This window comes from Protopterus annectens, chromosome 6.part0 (genome assembly GCF_019279795.1).
Source record: "Protopterus annectens isolate FY-2018-M chromosome 6.part0, PAN1.0, whole genome shotgun sequence".
NCBI classification, from domain to species: Eukaryota; Metazoa; Chordata; order Ceratodontiformes; family Protopteridae; genus Protopterus; species Protopterus annectens.
In genome coordinates this window covers 1,320,247,616-1,320,265,579 of record NC_056737.1, presented here as the reverse complement: position 1 = coordinate 1,320,265,579, position 17,964 = coordinate 1,320,247,616, and the positions used below count along the sequence as shown (strand labels likewise).

General features: G+C 42.7%; 1 protein-coding gene across 1 annotated transcript in view; it reads right to left on the bottom strand.

Moving 5' to 3' along the window:
• LOC122804788 (protein mono-ADP-ribosyltransferase PARP14-like) overlaps window positions 1-17,964 on the bottom strand; it is a gene marked incomplete in the record, with an annotated part of 1,493,437 nt that overhangs the window by 468,444 nt on the left and 1,007,029 nt on the right. The window contains 1 exon segment of the mRNA XM_044074882.1: window positions 2,955-3,021. Within this exon segment, the coding sequence (XP_043930817.1) occupies window positions 2,955-3,021 (67 nt within the window).

The window sequence follows — 17,964 nt, the reverse complement described above, 5'->3', positions numbered from 1 at the left end:
GGTTTGAATCATTCCACCTTTGTTTGCCTGTTGTGTGACCTTGAGCAGTCACTTAACCAAACAGTGCTTTGGGGCAAGTGGGAATTGGGGCTAAGTCTCCTGATTGTGTGTATATTAACTACCTATGAAACTATCAGCTTTTTGTGTTAATATACATGAAACAGAGATGTTTTCATTTAAACCAGAGAACACTGGTCCATTGAGCCTAATATACCCAGTTAGTTCCTTTTGTTTTGGGGTGTTCTCCCATTACCCCCTAATTGGATCTTTACCAACTTTTTCAGCTTTAAAAAGCTGAAACTTCTAAAATCAGCACAATATATTTTACTATATGTATAAGGAATTCCTGTTGCCTTTTGTGGAAATGCTATGTACATGTTGTGATTCAACATTACTAATTTGCATATAACAAGGTTCATAGGTGTTTACTACGCTAACTACCACAAAGGCCTTTTTAAGCCTAGCCATGCATCCCAAATCTCTGACATGTTCTGATACCCTTGATAAGTGTAAGCAGGGGTTTGGGAGATGAACCATTTACAGGTTGCCTGTGTCCATTAGAAACATAGGTACCAAACCAGGGATGAATTTCCTGTTCCTCATGCAGATGTCCAAGTTGCACTTGAGTTGGGTTAGGGAAGAACTCTACTTCAAATGGATGGGGAGCTTGTTGCATAGATAGGGTAGTCCCTGTGATACATATCTGTCTCTCCAGCAGGTCCTATTTATATCACAGGTAATATTTACTTGATATGTGATGCATGTAAAACTCCCACTATTCCTGACAATCACCCTAAGCTAAAAAAGAATCATTAAGAAGGGTACCTGCAGAATTTTACCAGTTGAAATCAGATGGTCCATATAAATACAGTATGCATGGAAAAGGAAGATATGAAGATGGAAGACCTATTTGGAAAATTACAACAGCACTAAAAAAGTACAAAGAAAATAGCAAGACAAAGGTAATGAAAATCTGAAGCAGTAAAAACTCATCTTGGATGTTAAAGCAAATAAGGTTTACTTCTGCACCATAACAGTTTCACTGAAATTAATGGAAAGTGCCATGGGATCTTCAACATTCATCTAAATTACAACCAGATGAGGAAGACAGGAATTCAGTTTAATATCATACAGAAAGTACTTCAAGAATGCACCCTACCAAGTGCATCATTTCACTGTGCTAGTACATGGGACCTGTTGTCATGTGAAGGGAAAGAACCTGCAAGCCTTTCCGATAACAGAAAAATTAAAGGTAAACAGCCACCTGCAGGTTAACGCACATTGTACTATCAAAATAAGGGCATTGCCTTTCTGAGCTAATCATACATTGGTATACTAATTTTTTTTCGATTGTCCATTTTAGGGCGTGGGTTGTTTTATTTGCATTATTAATTGGGTGGTTTTAACAGGTAAAAATTTCTGTTCTTAGCAATGGTTACTGGTGAAAAGCTTCATTTACACAAGTTATAACAATAAGTTGCAGGCAATACTTCATAAAGTTTTAGCACAAGCAGAAGCACATTTATTTATTCACTTTACATTTTAACCATGTTTGCCCTGCTGGGAAACTACCCATTTCCATATGGACCCAGAGGGATTAAAAATAAACACACTGCAGTATGTTAGATATTTACATCTGCTGGATGATTTAGAAAAAATAATGAGGACAAGATAAATAATCTGAGTCAGATTCAACTAACAGGCTACTTTAGGCATGAAAAATGGACTGGTATATAAAGACACGCACTTTGTAAAAAGCTAGGTTAAGAGAATGAACCAATAAATCTAAAGTTCTAAAATCCCTCTAATTGTGATAGCTACTGCAAAGAGAAGGGTCTACAAAGAAAAGCATTTCAGTTCTGCTGAAGACGAAGGATAAGAGAGAGTCGGTCAGTTCTTCTAAAACAAAATAAACATCCTAATCAGGAACACAGTCCTTAAAGACATAATAAGGACAAACTTTTCTTTAAATTAGAATTTATTTTAAAGAAATTAGGACTGCTTTTCTTTAAGTTAGACTTATGTAGCATCATCAGCCTAATTTCATTGTTTCTGCAATTTGACCAGATTTTTTTTGTGAATGCTGTTTTACTGAATACACACTCAATATATTTCTAACTATGGCATGGAAGCATTGAAATAGCAGTCTCTCATCTTTTGAATTGTTATAGCCATTGTATGATCACCGTCATACCTCACTGGTTCAAAGAAAGTTACTAGGCTAATGGCCCTAGAGCCCTTACATGCCTAGGGCATATTTAGCCCGAGTTGTTCCAATTGTTGGTGGTTATGTGAGTGAAGTCTGCAGAGGTAAGATCTATGGTAATTAATACTGACTTCCTCTGTCCAGGAGGGACATGGGCAACACCTCAGGAGTGAATTTGCGGTCACCTATCCATTGATCTAGGTTGCATTTGAAGAGGGTCAGGGAGATGCTCCAATGTGAATTGGAAGACTGTTCCAGAGAAGTTGCAGTCTCTGGGAGATGCGTCTCTCTCTCTCTCTCTCTCCAGCATGACCTGTTCATGTTAGAGGTTAGGGTTAAGATCCCTAGAGTGAGTGACCCTTGTGCAGTTTGATTTACAAATGTGTGGCATTTCCATCAGGGCCTGGTCAGAGACTGCCCTGTAAGCCAGGCACAGGTCACTCCTTAGCAATCTGTAGGAGACAGAATACAGTGAAAGGGCTTTCAGTCTTTCTGTACAAGACTTGTTTTGTGTACCCTGATTGTGATCTGTTACTATAGTCATGTATTATTCACTGCATACTTGCTTTTCTAGACATATTTGTTAAAAATATAATAAACTTCTCAACTAAGTAAATAATCATAAATTACATTATTTACAATAATCTGTGCTATTCACAATCCATCAGAAATTGTTAAATGTTCACTGGCCAGTCAAGAGCAAAGAATCTATCCTGTTTTATACATCTGAAAATAAATACATCCTTACCATCATCACTCATGTCATCATCTGTGCACGAATCACTGTCCTCAGTAGCACAGTTTGATTTGGATTTCTAGAAGAGTAAAGAAAAAGCAAGTCAATGACTACCAGCGGTAAAAGCACAGCTTCTTTCCAAAGGAGCATTCCCCTTTCTGTTATACATCTTTCATTTTAAATTTTCACTCTCAAAATGTGCCAAACCACTCAGCTAGGCTGTACTACTGTGAAAGCTGCCCGATTATCCTGTATATACTTTTAGAGAAGGTTTGCACTGCCTTCGATATAACTGTTTAATAGATTTTAAATTTATATTACTCCCCTGTGTTAAGTTCTGATATTGTCACTTAGAATACAAAATTGTGAATAAAATAAAGGTTTTACTCCAGAACTTTTAACTAGACTTTACATATGTCAAAGACAAAGAAAACACACAAAAAAAGTCTTAGTTTGGAAGTTAATCACAAAGTGAAACATTACTGTGCATGGTCTATATATATGGTAAATTGAAGACTGTGGAAAACTATGTATAAAGGTCCATATCTGGATAATGATCAAATAGAAAAATATTAGGAGTGGAATGGCAGATAAAGGAGCACAAGATGATAGAAGCATGAACTGCAGTGCATAAGTAAAATGTTGGATGCAGGATTAACAAAGAATGGTCTGACAAAACAGAAATAAGTACAATACGTAAATATTAATTACATGCGTTTACAGTTGTACAGTACTCAAACTAATAGAGGCATTACTGGGTTATAGAGAACTGGCATGAGTGAAACTTAAATTAATGATTTGTATGAAAGAAAAATGAAAGATTAATTCCCACATATATCAAATTATTATGTAGTGTTAGTAATGGCAAAGCAGGCAAAAAGGTTACAATGATGGGCAAACAGTCAGATGTACATGCAGTGGATGGTGGGAAAACCACATTACATGGAACAGAATGGACAAAAGAATTTTATCTTGATTGGTACTCTATTATGATGCCGCAATCTGCAGTTAAGGATGGGAATAACTCGGCTAAATACTAAAAGCCATCACACTTACTGGAAGAAAAGAAAGCACCTAAAAGGACAGTAGAAATGTAAATAATTGTAGTAGCCCCAAGAATAATCATCCCAAAAATGGAACTAGGTAAACCCAGCCTGCTTAGATAAACAATTTCCTCTCCTAATATGTATGAAGCAACTGTAAGCATGGTTGGGCACCCTAAAGACACCAGCTTAAACCTTGGGCTGGTGCTACAGGTCACAAACTAGATCAGAACTAATCGTAGGACAATTGAATAGCCTGTATTGCTATTCAAGCTGACCACGTCACCAAGCTGTGGAGAAAAGCACTAGTATTCCTAAAACACCTTGTGTCACAATTTTGCTTCCAAGATTATATTAGCCCAAAGTAAAAACACTAGTCGTCCTTTTTGTAGTCGAATACAAAACCATCAGGAAGACAGCATTTAAAAAAAAAACGAAAAAGGTAGATGAGCGCAGTTTAGCTTATTTCTAAGCAGTTTCATACATTTATACTTTTTTTTGAGCATTGTATACATAACGTACTATGGAATTAAGACTTTTTCAATTGGTCATCCATTGGTATCTTTGCCTGTGATTGGGTTTGGCTTAGCTAAATCATCAGATACCTGCCTACCAGTGTCTTTGTGACTGGTAGGTGTGTAGGAGGGAATGTTAGGTGCTTATTTATTATTTGGTATTGTTAAAGAATAATGATAGGCTGTCTCCTTATGGGAAGCACCAGTGAGGGTCCTTATCACTGGTGGTTCAGCCAACTTAAATCAACAGTCATACTCCCTTTTCTCCCAGCCCTTCTATGTTGCTGCAATTAGAGGACTGAGAACATGCAGCATGGCATGTAGTTCTGTCACTGGTCTCCACCAAGGGAGATGCAACTGGCCTCTCGTTTGAGCTCTGCTTGACTATTGGGTATTATTTAAAAATAATGATAGGCTGTCTCCTTATGGGAAGCTCAAATGAGGTCTTCAGCAGTGGAGGTCCTTATTAGTGAAACAGTGAACTTAAATCCCCAATCATGCTCCCTTCTCTGCTAGCCCTTCTATGTCACTGCAAATGGAGGACAGAGAACATGCTACGTGGCATGTAGTTCTATCATTAGTCATCACCAAGGGAGATGCAACTAGCTTCTTATTTAAGCTCTGACTATAGGTCCAGACCTATTCCCTTGTGGTTGACTGCTTGATGGAATTTCAATGATTTCTATTGGGTGAATATGGTCATCTGCTATCCCACACCACTCTGAATTTTCCAACTAAGCAAACTTTCTCTGAAGTCTTACCTTTTCGACTTTATTATAATTTAAAAAAGATTTCTCAGTTTTTGGGATCGGATTAACAGGAGGAGTCTATTTAATATTACAGGGACCTTTCCTATTAATTCCTACTGGAGGCCTAAGTAGAATGTTTTCTCATTTACATCAGAACCTAATCATCATTCATCATACTTAAAGAAAAAACATCTCCAGCACTTTCGCTAATGTTTCCTCAGATCTACCTAGTGGAGTGATTGTTAGGTACTAATGTCAGCAAGATTCTGAAATAAAAGACTTGAACCTGAATTGGAAAAAAAACACAGCCTTGTCAAAACAAAAAATGTTAGTAATAATGGGAAAAAAAGTATGATAAAACAAAAAAATAATAATATAAAAATAACAATTCCATTCATTCTATATCACTGAGAGACTGGAGATCCATATAGAAAGCAAAGTTGAAATCACCGATACCATTAAATCTGCAACAGGAGAGTCAGTAATACACATGGTGATGTAGTTTCCTGAGGTTAAGAATGCTGGTGATAAAAATGTGCATGTTCAGTCCTGGTGGTTTACATGCGTCAAGTCTGATTTGCCAGTCCAGCTTGCGTTTTCCTAGATGGTCGTTCAGTGGACCTTGCAATTCTTTTTTTTGGATGTGATCAAGGATGTGGAAAAGAAATGTCTTGTGTCCAGGGTGATCCCTATTGTATTTGGCCAGTGCATTGTTGTTGTTACTGTAATGAATGTCTGTCAGATGTCGAGCAATCCTAGTCTTTAGTTTGTTAATAGTCTTTCCTGGGTAGAAGCCAGGACAACGGGTACACTGGGCCATGCAGACCACTGTTTCCATGTTGCAGTTACCAATAACAGAGCTGTGGTAGTATCGATTTGTATTGGGGCATAGGAATCCTGTTTTGTTGCTCATATGCTTACAGTAACTGCAATCAGGGGGATCACAAGGGAATGTGCCCTTAGGGGAGATGGGTGGGTCAGTGGATGTAGTATCCATTTTTCTCCACAAAGCATCTGATGTTTGTTTCTCCTAATGTTAAAGCAAGGTATATCTGGTAGTAAACTGTTAAGAGTGAGGTTGTTCCTTAAGATCACCTAGTTGTCCCTAATGCTATCCATTATGGCTCTGCAATCGGTAGAGAATGAAATAGTCATGGAGATCTCCTTTGGTCTCTCCTTGTGGTTTCTTTTTCTGTTGGGTCTGTGGTTGTTAGTTTGGTCTGGGTACTCCTGGTTGGTGTTTTTCTGGTGGGATATTGGTTGCAGTATTTTGTTGCAGTGTTTTGTTCCAGATTTTTTTGTATCTGGGAATACACGTTTCCAATGCCCTACTCAAAATCCCAGCGTACTCTTGTCGAATGCTTTCTCTGCATCTAGACCTACAAGCAACAGAGGTATTTTCTAACATTCTGCTTTCCTCTGGATCATCCTTGATGTCCTTACATTCACTGCTGCAGTATTAATGATAAAGGATTCCCTGCTGTGGAAGCCTAATGTCTGGCCTGTCTTCCAAAGACTTCTGAATTTAAAAAGGTATGCTGAACATCACCATACACTCCCTGCGTAACATAGGGCATAAAGGTAACATTCAGGCTTAGCAAAAACAGAACAACTTTGCTGCCAGTCTGAATGTATCATTTACACTGTGTCCATCTTCTACCAGTTGTACATATTTTCATTCTCCATTGACTACCCGTGCCTGTTTGCTGTTTTGCAAGTTAAGTGCCCCAATGGGGATTTTTTTTTTTTTTTTTTGTGTGTGTTCCTTGAGGTTAATGTCATCCAGGAAGGATAAATGCCAGTGTGGGAGACAGATTCTCCATAGAGACTGACCCCATAAGTGTATTTTTTGCTTAGGTGCTTCTCATGACCATATGTCTTGTTCTATGTCAGGCATTTGTTCCAAAAACCCTTCAGAGCAGACTTTCTTCCCTTTCCTTGCATCTTGAAGACCAGCATCTTAAGCTATTTGCTAAAGATACTATGGAAGGAATCTCCCACCCAGAGGATCACCCATTAGGGAAGAAGGTGAAAAAGGTACGACTGGAATCTTCCACTGTCCATCCTCTGCTAGGTGTTTCTCCCAAGATAGTTACAAACCCAGAGGCTCTCCTGGCTTTGTTGTCAGATTTCTCTGCCATGACCGTATTTGGAGGCTGGTGAGGATCCAGCTGGTAGCACGTCCAAAGAGGCACTGCAGGCATCCATCTTGGACATTCAGAAAACACCACAGTTTATTTTTTCTGAGGGGCCTAGGGGAGCTCCTCAGTTTTTAGTTGGGGAAGAAGTTCCTGCTTCGGCTCTCAACTGTTGTTCTGGATCTGAGCCTCCTCAGGACATTCCCTTAAAGAAACAAAAAATTAAACATGTTTCTTCTCCTTCTAGGGATCCAAAAAGTGGGTGGCAATCTTTTACTCAAGAGTTATTCTCTGCCTTAATTTCCTTACAGCCTCGTCACGGGGTTTCAGTTCCTGCTCCTCCTTGTTCCTCTACTCCTCTTAAAAGGCCTAGAGACCAGGATTCTTCTGAGGATGAGTCAGATTTCTGCTGATCAGTCCCTAACTTAATCTACCCAAATTCCTTCTCCTTTGGACTATGGGTCAGAGGAGGAAGACTATTAGTCCTGACGTTCCTTTGGGGGAAATTTACTTTGGGTACACACTCTCTAGGATGATGGATTTTTTTTTTTTTTTTTTTTTTTTTTTTTTTTAAGTAGGATTGTACTCAGATCTCTGATATCCATAAGAGGGTACTATGAGTTGTTGCAGTTGGACTGTCCTACATCTGCGGCTATTCCTACAGTCCTGGCTGCTTTACTGGATGCTTTCTTCAATGCCCATCAGGCTTCTGATTCTCTTCCCCCTGCTTCCAAGAAGCCTGATGAGTTTTATAGGGTTCCTGAGGATAGTTCTTTTTTATATAAATATCCTGCTGTTGACCCCTTTGTAGAGTCCATAGCCTCTGATAAGCAGTCTAAATTGCTTCCTTTGCCCAAGTTATTGGCTTCTGACAAGGATAGCAGAACTATGGACAGGCTGGGCAAAAATGTTTACACTTCTGCTACCCTAGCTTTTAGGGCTATTAATTATCAGACCCACATGTCTAGGTATGTGTTGGCTCTTCTTTCCAGATTGAGGGTAAAACTTCTGTTCTTTCCTTGCTAGGGACTTCCTCTCAAGTAGTTTGTCATTCTATTAAATGTAGTTATGATGCGGCTTATGCCTCTTTTAGGACTGCTGTTTTTGGTTCAGTTATGAGGTTGTTTTCTTGGCTTAGGCTTCAACTTCTACCTGATATTAAAAAGCTAAGTTGATGGATGCTCCTCTGGATTCTAAACTTTTGTTTCGGAAAACTGCTGCTAGTTTGAGTCCCTTCAGGATAAGTGTAAGGCTTTATGGGAACTTAAATGTGTTTGTTTCCCATGTGCCTAAATTTCAGAGACACTACCCCGCTAAGCCTGCCTTTGTTGGTAGGCAGTCCCGTCCTTCTACTAACGGTAAGAAGAGTGGAAAACGGACTCCTCCTGCTAAAGCTACTCAGTTTTCAGGGACTCCGAAGCATTCCTTTCTGGACAAACCAGATGCTGTGCGACTATCCGTCCCCTCCCAGCCACATTCCTCTTTCTCTTTGCCTTTGCTTCTTTTCTGATTTGGCTTCAGATTACTCAGGATTCTTGGGTTCTGTCAAACATTCATCAAGGGTACTTCATGTTGTGGAAATCCTGTCCTCCTTTTATGGGCATTCCTATTCCTCCTTGAAAACATCTTCCCTTCTTAACAGAGATTCTTCAAGATCTCTTGTCTCAGGATACTATTCAAGAGGATCCTGTGTCCAAAAGGGAGGAAGGGTTCTACTACAGATTGTTTTTAGTGCCCAGAAAAGACGGCACTTGGAGACCTATTCTAGACCTCTCTCATCTAAACATGAAGGTACCTTCCTTTCAGATGTTGCCCCTTCAGATTCTGTTTCCTCTCTTGCTCTCTCAGGTCTATATGGTGTCTCTGGATCTCAATGATGCTTATATCCACATTCTGATCCATCTTCTTCAGGAAGTTTTTGTGTTTCTCTGTTGCTTCCTTTCATTTTCAGTTCTCTGTCTTGCCCTTTGGACTTTCTGCTGCCCCAAGGGTGTTCATCAAATGTCTTGCTCCTGTGATTACCTTTTGCAGACATCACAGGATCAACATATTTCCTTACTTGGATGACCTATTGAGCTGGGTTGTCCCTTTTGCAAAATCATGTTGCCATATCCCTTCTTCAGAGCCTGGGGTTCACTGTAACTTTCAAACAGTCTTCTCTGACTCCTCAAGATCATGTTTTTCTGGGTTGCAAGAATTAGATGGTGCCAGTGCTTGCATCCATGTCCCCTCCAAAGGCTTTAACTCTCATTTCTTTCTTTCATAATCTTCTTCCTCTGACTTCCATTAATGCCAGGGAGTTTCTGAGAGCTCTTGGTTTCATGGCATTCACCATTCTGATGCTCCCTCTGGTCAAACTTCATATGAGAAAGTTTCAGTGGTTTCTGAAGTCAGTGTGGCTTCAACATGCTCATCCTCTAGGATTTGTAGTTCCTCGTCTTCCTTGCCTTAGACAGGAACTTCTCTGGTGGATTCAGCAGCTGTCTCTGAATCCCCCTCTTCCCTCTCAGGAATTGTTCATGGACGCCTCATGCATGGGATGGGGGAGACTTTTGGCTCCCTAAGGGTACAGGGAGTGTGCTTGCCTCGGTACAGGGAGTGTGCTTGCCTCATCAGCAGAAAAATGAAAATGTCAGAGATGAGTCCTACTGCTGGATCTTCCGGACTTTCAGTCTTTCTTTTCTCCAAGGCCTCTCAAGGTATTCACACAAAACACCACAGTGATGTGGTATATCAACAAGCAGGGAGGAAGGAGATCTCATCTTCTTTGCTGGTTGGCACTTCTGGTATGGGATCTTGCTGTCAAGTGACCTTTTCAGGCAGGTTTATATCCCTTCCAGTCAGAACATTGTGCAGACATGAGTAGGTCCTTGACTCAGTCCCATGAATGGATGCTTCACATGGATGTGTTTCTGGACATTATCCACCAGTGTGGTACTCCTCATGTGGATCTTTTTGTCTCCCCTCTGAACAGACAACTTCCTCTGTTTAGTACCAAAGTCCCAGGGTCCTCTGGTATGGAAGGTGGACACCTTCTCATTCTCTTGGAAGGGGGTGTTTCTTTATGCTTTTCCTCCCCTTCCTCTCATTCCAAATGTCCTGTTCAAAATCCAACTGGATGCTCCCAAAATGTTGTTGGCATCTCCCTTTTGGCTGCTACAGCACTGGCTCCCTCTTCTGCATCTAGTCAGTGGCAATCATCACAAGTTACCTCACAGGGTGGATCTAATCACACAAGGCAAGGGATCGCTTATCCATCCCCACCTGTCCATGCTTCAACTGACACTTTGGGTGATAGGATTTTGATTCTTCACAGGCACCTTTTTTCCTCAGGATATGCTGCAAGTCCTGTAGGAAGCCAGAAAACCTACAACTAGGAAATCCTACTTATCCAAATGGAAGAGGTTTTCTTTTTGGTGTCTCTTTCATAACCTGGACCCATTTACTGTGGATGCTCCTTTGGTTCTCTCATTTGTGTGAGTTGCTCAATGCTGGTTTGTCCTTTTCTTCTAATAAGGCCCACCTATCAGCTATCTCTGCTGATCTGCCTTTTTCTCCTCACTTAGCTGCTAGATTTGAGGTGAGACAATTTTGAAAAGACATCTTTAATATTAGACCTGCCAGGAAGCCTGTTCCTCCTCCCTGGAATTTTAATTTTTGTTTTGGAGAAGTTGACTTAGGCTCCTTCTGAGTCTGCTGCATCAGCTTCCTGGCAACATTGTCCCTTTGAAACTGTTTTTTTGTTAGCTCTTACTTCTGCCAGATGAGTGTCTGAGTTGCAGGCCCTTATGGCTTGTCCTCCTTTTTTGATTTTTCATGAGGACAGAGTGTCCTTGCGCACTAACCCTTCTTTTATGCCAAAGGTGGTTAATGAGCTATCACGTAGTCTATTAATCTGCCAACTTTTCCCCCTCTCTTCAAACTGACCGTGAGAGGTTGCTGCATACTATGGAGATGCATAGGCAACTTAGAATTTATTTGGATATGACCAAGGTTCATAGGTTCATACTAGGCTATCTGCCCGAGGGCATTTACAAGCCTAGCCCACAGTTTTGTGGCTTACGCCACCCCTTTAGTATGGGGAACTATACCCATTATTTTGCTGTGCCTCTGTCGAGCAGTGACACTGAGGTAATCCCTGGGGTATATCTGCGATCTCCCATCCATTGGTCAAGATTTCTCTTGAACAAGGCCAGCGAGGTGCTCTGCCTCACATATACCGGGATTTTGTTCCACAGCATAGGGAGTCTTTGGGTGATGAATCTATCCCTCCAGCACATCCTATTAATAGCCGTGTCGAGGTTTAAGTCTCCGCCCTTGTGGCTCCGGCGGATCTAGATTTTTGTGGTGAAGCATATTCATCAAATCTGGGTTTGACATGGCCTTGTATGTCAGGCAAAGGTCACCTCTGAGCAAGCGGTAGCGACTGAATAGAGCTGGAGTTCTTTCAGTCGGTCAGCATAGGACAGATTTTGAGACCCTTTATCCTTTTGGTGAGGAACTTTTGTGGCCTCTCCAGCTGCTGCAAGTGTCGGGTCAGATACATTCCGAATGGGGCATTGTACTCAATCATTGGTCTGATGAGTGATGAGTATAGGGAGACTATGACCTCCCTTGATCTAGATGTGAATCCCTTCATGATAAGGTGGGCAATGTAGAAGGTCTTCCTAACTACTTTAGCTACATGGGTGTCGAATGACAGACTACTGTCAACCTGGGTCCCCAGGTCCCTGATAACTTCTTCTGTGCTCAATGGATTGCCACCTATATGGTAGCAAGGGGTAACCTTGTTTTTCCCGAAGGGTATGACTATGCATTTTTTGGCATTTAACTTTAGGCCATGGCTCTGGCACCAGTTATCCGTTTCTGTGAGACCCTCCTGAAGGATATCTGTGTCAGATGTGTTTTCGACTACGGCGCCCAGTTTGCAGTCATCTGCAAACTTTGTCAGCCATAACCCTCCTGTGTTTGCTTGTACTTCGGAAAAGTAGATGCCAAACAAGAGTGGGCCCAGGACTGAGCCCTGTGGGACACCACTTGTGACAGGCTTTGAGTCTGACATGGCGCCAGCAACTCTGACCCTGTGGGTTCTGTCACTCAGCCAGTTTGCAACCCATCTTGTGATGTATGGGTTAACATTTAAGCTGATGAGTTTTTCAATGATACCCGAGTGGGGTATTGTATCGAAGGCCTTCGCCAGATCGAGGTAGGCTGTATGGACTGCGTTTCCCTCATCAATGGCTTTGGTGACTGTTTCGAAAAAGTCAACCAAGTTTAGAAGGCATGATCTGCCTTTGACAAAGCCAAACTGGGTTGGATCCAAAGTCTGCAAATTCCCTATGTCTTTATTTATGAGGTCCATTATGATCCTCTCCATAGCTTTGCAGATAAGGCTTGTCAAGCTAATGGGCCGGTAATTTCCAGGGTCGGTGGAGGCACCGCCTTTGTGAAGTGGGACCACAGTCGCAGTGCGCCACTCCCTGGGTACGTATCCAGAGGTGAGACTGGGTTTGACATGGCCTTGTATGTCAGGCAAAGGTCACCTCTGAGCAAGCGGTAAGCGACTGAATAGAGCTGGAGTTCTTTCAGTTGGTCAACATGGTACCATCACAACTTCAAATCATACACATACTCACACAAAGACATACTCGGAGGCTCTGATCAAAAATTTACCAAAACAGCAGAGGCCACCAAAGCAGACACCCAAACAACTGCCACCTCACGACCCAACACATGCAACACATAGACCACACAGTCAGAGTGTCAAACAGTCACAGCCCTTAAGGCCAAACAAAATGCCAGACACACTTGTCATTGGTGATTCCATAGTCAGACACACTGACGTCCCGCTCACCAGACTGAGTAAAGAGAAGGTCACAGTAAGCTGCCTGTCAGGTGCTAGAATCCGCCACATAACGCAAGCACTCAGGTCTCTCAACAGCAGGTACAAGTACGACTCAGTCATTGTCCACGCTGGTGTCAACGACCTGAGACGTACCTCCTTGGACTACATGAAAAGGGACATAGGGGAGCTCTCTGATTATGTAGCCCAGGCAGGTATGACCCTGACCTTGAGCAGTATCCTACCTTCACCTAGAATGATGCCACAATACAGTGATAAGATGATCAGCTTTAATAATTGGCTTAAATTCTGGTGTCATTCAAAGGGGATCCAATGTCTGCCTGGGATGACATGCTGGACAAGCCACGCTGCTTCGCAAGGGATGGCTTGCACCTGTCACCCCTGGGCTTCCGGATACTGGCAAAGGCTCTTGCCACCCCCATAGTGCCTTTTTTAGGCAAGGCTCAAATTCTAAACCTACCACCCTAGAACACCAAAAAGGAAAAAAACTAAGGGTAATGCTGCTCAATGCCAGAAGTCTCAATCTCAAGATGCACGCACTCGAGGCCCTTCTCAATATGGAGAACATCGATGTCTGTGCTGTGACAGAAACCTGGTTCAAGGCTCCTGAGAGCACCCCAGCACTAACAGGTTTCACCTCATATCACGTTCCGGCCCCAAAATCCGGACAACACCAAGAAAGGAGGGGGGGTGTCCATATTCATAAAGGACACCCACACCTCAAGGTTGGTGGCAACGCACGATGCATCGGAGACCATCCAGGTGCAAATAACCATAGGCAAGACTGCTCTGCAATTTGTAGCATGTTACAGGCCACCCTCTCAAACTCAGGAACCTCACATGGCCTTCCTGAAAACATTGGAGGGGATAAATGCATCTCCAAACACCATCATACTAGGTGACTTCAACTACCCTAATATAGACTGGGAACACTACTCAAGCCCGAACACTCTAACCCAAAGATTCCTGGAGTTCATAAACTCAAATGCCATGGAACAACTAGTCACCATCCCCACAAGAGGAGAAAACATACTTGATCTCATCATCACGAACATGGGATCAAAATGTTCAACACCGAAGTATACCCCTCACTGGTGAGATCAGATCATAAACTAATCTCGCTGGAGGTCCTCATCCGCCCCCACCTGAAACAAAAAGACCACAGTGAAAAACTTCTCAAAAGCCGATTTCACACTTCTAAAAACTAGTGTGGTCTCCTTTAAGGCCCCTGAGCCAGTGGTAAACATTACTCAAACCGCTGAATCACTTACAAATGCCTTCTACCAGCACCTACAGGACTGCATGGATCAGGCAATCCCAAACAAAACTAAGACTCTCTGTACCAAAGACAAGCGCCCAGTCTGGTGGACCCCAGCCATAAACAAGCTCTACAACAAAAGGAGGAAGCTACTACAAGATAGAGTAAAATCCTTGAAAGGTAAGACACCTTTGATCATTATAAGTAAAAAACTAAGAGCTCTCATAAATCATCCAAGGCAAATTTTGAGAGAAAAATCGCCAAGGACTCTAAAGAGAATCATAAGGCCTTCTTTAGCTATGTTAGAAACCTAGGAGGAAACTCCCAGATATGCTCAGAATTAGTTCAAAATGATGTGAAAATTACTGAACCTACACACATTGCCAACATACTGGCTGACAGGTTCAGTGCAAACTTCTCCCCCCCAAAAGGAGAGATATCTATTCCAGAGGATTGTAGCCCCCAAACATCTCCAACGCCCAGGTGAGAACTGCCCTCACTAAGGCAAAAAACAGCATCCATGGGACCGGATGGTGTCCCCGGCTGTGTGCTTCACGAACTCAACGAGGAATTAAACCCACAGTTAGGACAGCTGTTTAATCTTAGCCTCACCTCAGGATACGTCCTCAAGGAGTGGCGCGGCGACTGTGGTCCCACTTCATAAGGGCGGTGCCTCCACAGACCCTGGAAATTACCGCCCCATTAGCTTGACAAGCCTTATCTGCAAAGCCATGGAGAGGATCATAATGGAACTCATAAATAAAGAAATAGGGAACTTGCAGACTTTGGATCCAACCCAGTTTGGCTTTGTCAAAGGCAGATCCTGCCTCTTAAACTTGGTTGACTTTTTCGAGACTGTCACCAAGGCCATTGATGAGGGAAAGGCAGTCCATACAGCCTACCTCGACCTGGCAAAGGCCTTGACACAATACCCCACTCAGGTATCATCGAAATACTCATCAGCTTGAATGTAAACCCATACATCACAAGATGGGTTGCAAACTGGCTAAGTGACAGAACCCACAGGGTCAGAGTTGCTGGAGCCATGTCAGACTCAAAGCCTGTCACAAGTGGTGTCTCACAGGGCTCAGTCCTGGGTCCACTCTTGTTCGGCATCTACTTTTCTGAAGTACAAGCAAACACAGGAGGGTTATGGCTGAGAAAGTTTGCAGATGACTGCAAACTGGGCGCCATAGTCGAAAACACATCTGACACAGATATCCTCCAGAAGGGCCTCACAGAAACGGATAACTGGTGCCAGAGCCATGGCCTGAAGTTAAACGCCAAAAATGCATAGTCATACCCTTCGGGAAAAACAAGGTTACCCCTAGCTACCATATAGGTGGCAATCCACTGAGCACAGAAAAAGTCATCAGGGATCTGGGGACCCAGGTTGACAGTAGCCTTTCGTTTGACACTCATGTTGCTAAAGTAGTTAGGAAAACCTTCTATATCGCCCACCTGATCATGAAGGGATTCACATCTAGATCAAGGGAGGTCATCGTCCCCTGTACTCATCACTCATTAGACCTATGATTGAGTACAATGCCCGTTCGGAATGTATCTGACCAGACACCTGCTGCAGCTTGAAAGGCCCCAAAAGTTCCTCACCAAAAGGATAAAGGGTCTCAAAAATATGTCTTATGCTGCCCGACTGAAAGAACTCCAGCTCTATTCAGTCTCATACCGCTTGCTCAGAGGTGACCTGTGCCTGACATATAAGGCCATGTCAAACCCAGATTTGATGAATATGCTTCACCTCAAAAATCTAGATCCCTCAGAACCACAAGGGCGGAGACTTAAACCTTGACACGGTTATAAATAGAACGTGCTGGAGGGACAGATTCATCACCCAGAGACTCCCTATGCTGTGGAACAAAATCCCGGTACATGTGAGGCAGAGCACCTCTCTGGCCTTGTTCAAGAGGAATCTTGACCAATGGATGGGAGATTGCAGATATACCCCAGGGATTACTTCAGTGTCACTGCTTGACAGAGGCACAGCAAAATGATAGGCATAGTTTTTATTCAAACTAAAGGGGTGGCGAAAGCCACATAACTATGGGCTAGGCTTATAAATGCCCTTGGGCAGATAGCCTAGTATGAACCTATGAACCTATTAAACAGCTGTCCTAGCTGTGGGTTTAATTCCTCATTGAGTTCGTGGAGCACACAGCCGGGGACACCATCAGGTCCCATGGATGCTGTGTTTTTTGCTTTGGAGAGAGCAGTTCTCACTTGGGCGTTAGAGATGTTTGGGGGGCTGCAATCGTTTGGTATAGATATCTCTCCTTTTGGGGGGGGGAAGTTTGCACTGAACCTGTCAGCCAGTATGTTGGCAATGTCTGTAGGATCAGTAATCTTCACATCATTTTGAACTAGTTCTGAGCATATCTGGGAGTTTCCACCCAGGTTTCTAACATAGCTAAAGAAGGCCTTATGATTGTCTTTTGAGTCTTTAGCTATTTTTCTCTCAAAATTTGCTTTGGATGATTTTATGAGAGCTCTTAGTTTTTTACTTATAGTGATCAAAGGTGTCTTACCTTTAAGGATTTTGCTCTATCTTGTAGTAGCTTCCTCCTTTTGTTGTAGAGTTTGTTTATGGCTGGGGTCCACCAGACTGGACGCTTGCCTTTGGTACAAAGAGTCTTTGTTTTGCTTGGGATTGCCTTATCCATGCAGTCCTGCAGGTGCTGGTAGAAGGCATTTGTAAGTGATTCAGCGGCTTGAATACTGTTTTCCCGCTCGGGGCCTTAAAGGAGACCACACTAGTCTTTAGAAGTGTGAAGTCAGCTTTCGAGAAGTTCTTTACTGTGGTCTTTTATTTCAGGTGGGGTGGGATGAGGACCTCCAGCGAGATTAGTTTGTGATCTGATCTCACCAGTGAGGGGTATACTTCGGTGTTGAACATTGTGCTCCCATGTTCGTGATGATGAGATCAAGTATGTTTTCTCCTCTTGTGGGATGGTGACTAGTTGTTCCATGGCATTTGAGTTTATGAATTCCAGGAACTTTTGGGCTAGTGTTTGGGCTCAGTAGTGTTCCCAGTCTATATTAGGGTAATTGAAGTCACCTAGTATGATGGTGTTTGGAGATACATTTATCCCCTCCAGTGTTTTCAGGAAAGCCATGTGAGGTTCCTGAGTTTGTGAGGGTGGCCTGTAACATGCTACAATTTGCAGAGCAGTCTTGCCTATGGTTAATTGCACCTGGATGGTCTCCGATGCATCGTGGCGTTACCAGTCTTGAGGTGTGGGTGTCCTTGATGAATATGGATACCCCCCCTCCTTTCTTGGTATTGTCCGGATTTTGGGGCCGGAACGCATGATATGAGGTAAAACCTGATAGTGCTGGGGTGCTCTCAGGAGCCTTGAACCAGGTTTCTGTCACAGCACAGACATCAGGGTATCAGAAAATCTGATTAGTTATTTGCTTCACTTTATCCTAGATCCTTGG